Source organism: Pteropus alecto, unplaced genomic scaffold (genome assembly GCF_000325575.1).
Source record: "Pteropus alecto unplaced genomic scaffold, ASM32557v1 scaffold43, whole genome shotgun sequence".
Lineage (NCBI taxonomy): Eukaryota > Metazoa > Chordata > Mammalia > Chiroptera > Pteropodidae > Pteropus > Pteropus alecto.
Genome location: NW_006435764.1, coordinates 1006094 through 1012034, shown reverse-complemented (window position 1 = coordinate 1012034; position 5941 = coordinate 1006094). Strand labels below are relative to the sequence as shown.

General features: G+C 68.6%; 1 protein-coding gene across 3 annotated transcripts in view; it reads right to left on the bottom strand.

Annotated features, from left to right (window-relative positions):
• The window catches only part of LSP1 (lymphocyte-specific protein 1), a 23239-nt gene that overhangs the window by 12952 nt on the left and 4346 nt on the right, over positions 1-5941 (bottom strand). The window contains exon 1 of one of the 3 annotated variants that reach the window (XM_025046336.1): positions 4329-4631. The exons of 1 other annotated variant lie outside the window; for it this stretch is intronic. In XM_025046336.1, the coding sequence (XP_024902104.1) occupies positions 4329-4378 (50 nt within the window). In that variant the 5' untranslated portion in view covers positions 4379-4631. Of the gene's footprint in view, positions 1-3976; positions 4288-4328; positions 4632-5941 lie in introns of those variants that run through there. One more of the 3 variants, XM_025046337.1, reaches the window with a different exon arrangement.

The window sequence follows — 5941 nt, the reverse complement described above, 5'->3', positions numbered from 1 at the left end:
GCTCCAGAAGGGGCTTCAGGCCTCAGTCCCGGCTCAATTCTGCCCCCTGCAGGCGGCGAGTGGGCTGCCCCACCTGCCTCTCAGAGTCACGGGGGAGAGCTTGGGGCTCAGCTGGGGGCAGGGGCCAAAGGGACAACAGCCAGGCGAGGCCTATCACGGGAGAGCATTTCCTTTAGGCCCACGGGGGACCTGGCCTCAGGTCCCCTACACACCACGGGTAGGAGCCGACTCAGAGGCCTGGGGAGCTGGGCTAGGCCCCCTACCCCCATGCGCAGCCTCCCTGGGGTCTCATACGCCGTGGGCCAGGGTGGACAGTTGCAGAGCGACTGGCCCCTCAAGCGGCCATAGAGGTCATGAGCGAAGGGACAGAAAGTGGAGAGAAATGACCCATGGAGAGGCCTTCTCAGCACCGGCTTCCAGGGCTGTCAGAGAGCAAGCACCCCAACCCCCTCGGTCACAGAGCAGGCCCCCAGGACAGAGGTTGGGTCCGCTCGGGGGCTTGGGAGAGGGCAGCACCGCACCCCACAATGCGGGAGTGTCCCCTCACTGCTTGTGCAATGTGGGGTCCTGCTCCAGGCAGCCCGGGGAGGGGTCCGCGGGTGTGGCGCGGCCAGGACGCTAGCTGTCACTCGTCTGCAGGGGCAGCTGGGGATGCAGCTGTGCGGGGGCGGGGGGAGCCAGGAGCACAAAGAGCCCCGAGCCAGCTAGGGAGCAGGTGGGTGCTGGGTGGGGCACAGGAGTGCACGAGGCGCCCCAGGCTGGGGTGTAGGCACTTGGCTGCAGCTGCTGGACCTGGCCCCCCACCGGCCTGGCACCGGTCCAGCCCCCTCCTGCCCCCTCCAGCAGCTCCTTCCTGGGTGTGGCTGTGCCCTGCTGGGCCTGAGGGTGGGGGGCAGCCCCCTCCCGGTGGTCACAGCCTCGTGGGCCAAGTAGACACCCTGCCAGGCACCCGACTGTCCAGGGAAGCTCGGAAGGTGACCTCGAACTTGGTTCTGAAAGATGAGCAAGGGCTCGTGGGCCCGGAGGGGGCGAGAACAAAGGCAGTGGCAAGAAGGCGGGCGGGCCGCAGACCCCGGTGTGGCAGAGCCGGGCAGCCTCGCCCCACACCCCGGCCAGAGCCGTGGCCCGGTCCGGCTGGCTCCCAGGCCGCCGTGGGCTGTCATGGCCACGCCATCGCTGGGGCTTCAGTGTCCCCACACGGGACTGAGGGAGCTGGCCCTTGCCGAGTGCTCAGCTCTGCACCGGGGTGCAGGGGCGCCACCCCCTCCCGGCTCCTCCTGGGCCCCAAAGCGGGCGGCAGGACGGGACAGGACGGGGCCCAGGGGCCAGGGGCTGAACAGCTAAGCCACGGGTCCGGGGGATGGGTGGGAAGGTCACAGAAAGTTCTGAGCAGAGAGGAGTGTGGAGTGGAGGTAATTAGAGGATGTGAGGTGAGGTGGGGGTCTGCTGCCATCTTTGGGGTGACTGGATGGGGCCCAAAGCAGCAGACACATGGGGCTGAGGGTAGGGGATGGCGTGGGCGGCGTCAGGCTGGTGATCACTCAGCCTGAGGAGGGAGGGCTGCTGGGACACCGGAGAGCAGCTCAACCCCTCTAGGGAGGCCGGGGCTGAGACCGTGGCGGGGCTATGGTCCCTCTGACCCCTGCCCCAGGGTGAGACCCTAGGCCCCGCGTCTAGCCCCCAGCTATAAAGAGGGGCACTGATCCCACCCCCAGCTGTCCCTGAGGGGGCGGGGCTGGAGCCCCAATAGGGACAGGCCCAGCCACGGCCCACACTGTTTCTCTTCGCCCTGGTGGGCAGGCCTGGCAGCCTCCCTGGAGGAGGGGACATCTGCCTACAACGCTGGCTTCCCCCACAGCCAGAGAGACAAGAGCACCCAAAAGTCTCGGGCTGGTCCTGAGGGGCCAGGTTTGGGGCTGGTACGTCCTCCAGGGCACCCCTGCCATGCTGGGGGTCACGGGGGCATGGCCCCAGCCCACGGGAGACCAAGGCTGCTGAGAGGCCCGCCCGCAGCGCGCACTAGGTGCCCCGTGCCCCGAGGCAGGGCACCCTGGGGCGCTCCGCAGGAGGAGGGGCCCTGCCCAGCCCGACTCTACAAGTCCTTGCCAGCCCCTCAGGAAAACGGAGGGCGGCCAGCACCCCTCTCTGAGCCCGGCCTCAGGATGGTTTTAGCGCAGCCTGTTTATGGGCATCTTTGTATCAATAGTGACGTTAGCCCAGAGCCACCAGAGGCCGCGCCTCGCCCCCTCTCCCAGAGCTTGCTGGCAGCACCCCTGTATCAATGCGGCCTCTGCAGGACCTCTCTGCCCGAAATCCCATTGTCTTCCCGGTGAGGCAGCACTTGGGGGCCCCTTGTTTGGGGAACTCCTAGCTGCCTCACCCAGAGCCCCAAAAGCCAAGGAGCCCTCCCTTCAGCCCATCCTTCCCAGCCAGCCCTGGGGCAGACCAGGTCACCAAGGACCCCTCGGGCCAGCTCCAGCCCTCACGCTGCTACTAGTTTCTCCCCCCGCTCAATGGGGTGGTCACCCCACTTCACACCTGAGGAGTGGGGCTGGGGATCACAGCCACATCTGCCACCGTCCCCAACCTCCCTCCCCTGGCTGGGCTCCCTGCTCCCTCTTAATGACACCCGATATCTGCCATCTGCTCCATAATCTCCTGGGCAGCTTTTCTGTGCTCATCATGCCCCCCTCCCCACACCCCAATCTCACCCACCGCCCCCTCCCTCCGCCAGGTGCTCAAGACCCAAAGGTGGGTGAAATTTCCTCCCTGCCCAGGGCTGACCCCGACACTTGACGCCCGACACCTATGGCGTGACTCGTGGGCCACGGAGCTGGACCCCTATTCCAAGGTCTTGTTTAAGGAGGGATGTAGCTGGCAGGAAGTCCTCTCAGGGGAGGGGATCCCGTGCCTGCACCCAGCCTGGAGGGACAGGGGACGTGGCGGTGGAGGAAGGGGCCGCACATTGAAGTGTGGGCAACTGGGGCACATTGTGAGGGGCCGTGGCCACGGGGAGGCAGACAGGACTCCTCCCGTCTCTCGTGGAGCCCAGATCTGAAGGCCACCACACCTCTGACCCACTGTCCCAGCACCTCCCACGCAGGTACACCTGGGGTGACTGCGGTGTGGGGGGGAGCGCCTGCCCCGTGGATCTACATCCTCCTCCTGTCTGGCCGGAGCCGCTGCCCCGTCCGCAGCACCACTGGCCGCTGCCCCGTCCGCAGCACCACCGGCCACTGCCCCGTCCCCACCACCGCCCGCCACTGCCCCAGCACTGCCAGACACTGCCCCATCCCCAGCACTGCTGACCACTGCCTCGTCCCCAGCACCACTGGCCACTGCTCCGTCCCCAGCACTGCCGGACGCTGCCCGCCCTGTGCGAGCTGCCCACACAGGGACCAAGACCCCATCCCAGGCTCTGGGGACGACGAGTCCCTCCCTTGATAGTGCCTGTCCCTCGAGCCCCGTGATGCGCCTGGCCCCTGGGTTCCTGCCTCCCCCTTCACTGTACACCTGTGACGTGGTGGCTACCTTGGGCCCCATGCAAGTCCTGGGGGGCCAGGCTCTGAACGCTTATTGGGGCGACCGCAGCCCAGTCCTGCCCATCACACCGCCCAGCCCCAAGACATCTCGGGAGCCGGCGGACCCCCGCTGTCTACCCACATGGCCCCGGGGAAGGTGCCTAACAGAGCCGCTGCCACCCAGGTGCCACGTACTGCGGGCGGGTCCAGCCTCAGGGAGTCTGTGACCCTGAAATCTTCCTCACAGGCATCTGGCCCACTCTTGGGTCTCCCCGTACAACTTGGCTCTACAGGGCCGAGCCGCGAGCCCCCAGCCCCTCTATCCCAGGGCCCCCTGCCCCGGGTCCTCAGAGGCTGGGTCGGGGACCATCCGCCTCCGCAGTAGAAAGGGGTCCAGAACCTAGCTCGACGTCCCGCTGCCCGGCCAGTCACCTCCCTCTGGCTAGGGGTCCTACCTCTCGTGATGTGTTCTGTGGTCAGCCTCCTCCACACCTCTGACCCCATCTGCTCTGACCGGCTGCCCGTCTGGGCTTGGGGTCGGAGGTCAAGGCCTCCGCTCCTCGGGTCCAGCCTGCCTGTTGGATCCAGCCTGGCCGTGAGGCCCGTGCCCGTGCTCGCTGGCGGCTCCCGCCTCCGCCCCGCGCACCGCACACGCAGGGCTGCCCGTCCTCCGAGTCACTGACCACAGCACTGCGAGGGCCTGGGCCAAGTGCCACGCAGCCCCGAAGACCTTCCGGGCGCCCCGCCCCTCACACGCAGCATCCTCTGCATCAGCCAGTCGCCCTGCACACGCGCACGCCTACTCACCACAGCTCTCGGCCGACCTCCCGGGGACCGGACAAGCGGGCTGACCACATGGCGCCCTGAATGACCGGCCGGCAGCCCTGGCTGCATCTCCAGGTCCAGCCCCGTCTCCTCTTGGCACTGGACGGCCCTCCAGGAGAGCCGGTCGCTCCCGAGCCGGGCTGGGACTGCCTGGCAAAGCTCTCGGGCCTCTCGCGAAGCTGGGCCTTGGCACGTTCCGTGACACGCGACTGCTGGCTGGCACTGGCTGGAGCCTCTGCCGCCCCGCTCCCCTCTCTCCTGCCCAGACCCACCTCGCACCCAGCAAGCCCCACGCACGGCTCTGCCCGCAGGCACTGCCGAAATGGCTCTCGGGTCAGTCCAGTCCCCAGGTTCCTGCACGGCGGCCAGAACCTGGCCGCCCACCTGGGCTGGAGCCACCACCTGGCACGGGGAGGTCCTGAGGTGCGGCTCTGCTCTCCCGGGGGGCCCTCCACCCCAGCGTACGGAGCGGCCGGACCCTCTGCCCGGCGCTCCAGCCCCCCCGCCCCGGAGCCAAACCTGCTCCCAGTGCCTCGGGGGTGCAGGGGGGCCGTGGCCGCAGAAAGAACAGAGAGAGCCCGGGCTCTGCCGCCAGACTGACCCTAACTCGGTCTCCATCACATCGCCCCTGGCTACGGGTCCTCTCGTTCTGCAGACCCTCGCTGCCTGTCCCCTCAGAGCAATGAGCACGAGTCCAAAGCTCCCTGGGTCTCAGCCTCCTATGTGCACAAACGGGGACGTGGGGCCGACCTCGGCACTCGGGTCCTGCCGCCAGCTGCGGTCAGGTGGACGTGCCCTGGTCATCTGCCCCTGAGGTGCCCACCAGGAACTGGGGGCTCGGCTGGAACAGCCCCATTTAAAGGGGCAAAGCGACCCCTCCACGGCCGCATGTGGCCCCTCATGGCCGTCCCCACACCAGCCCATCACAGATGGGAAACCATGGCTCACAGGTACAGCATGCCAGGCGGACAGCACGGCCTCGCTTCCAACCCACAGCCCGCGAGCAGGCGACGGGACGGTCCCGTCCAGGGCTCCCAGTCAGGTGCAGAAACCCCGCACCCAGCCCCACCTCCCACCTGCTGCTGCTCGCGTGGAGCCCCTGCTGGTCCCTTCTCCGCCCTCCCTGGAGACACGGGAGCAGCCCCAGCAGGCGCGGCCCACCTCCCGTGCCCGGCACCCGCCCCGTCCACCCCTCTGGTCCCCTTCCTTCCGCTGCGTGGGGGCCTTGTGGGGGGACCAGCCTCGGTGGCGCCCATGGCCCCTGGGGCACCCCATCCCCTGCCTCGTCCAGCTCGTTCTCAGCCGCTCTCCTGCCCCTGTCCTGTCCCCGTCCCTGCCTGCGTGGCGGCCCCTCGCCCTGCCCTCTGCCCTCTGCCCTCTGCCCTCTGCCCTCCGCCCTCCGCCCTCCGCCCTCGCTCACTCTCTTCTCTTTCTCTTTTCTGCTCCTTCTTCCTCCCGCCACCTGGACAACTGTCCCTCCGGGCAGGAGCGCCTCGCAGCCCACAGGGCACAGGCCTGCGGGTCCCCAGCCTCTCACCTCGGGACCTCCCCGTCCCGCAGGGCCACGGCCTCGCCTCCGGGGCGGCGGCCTCGGC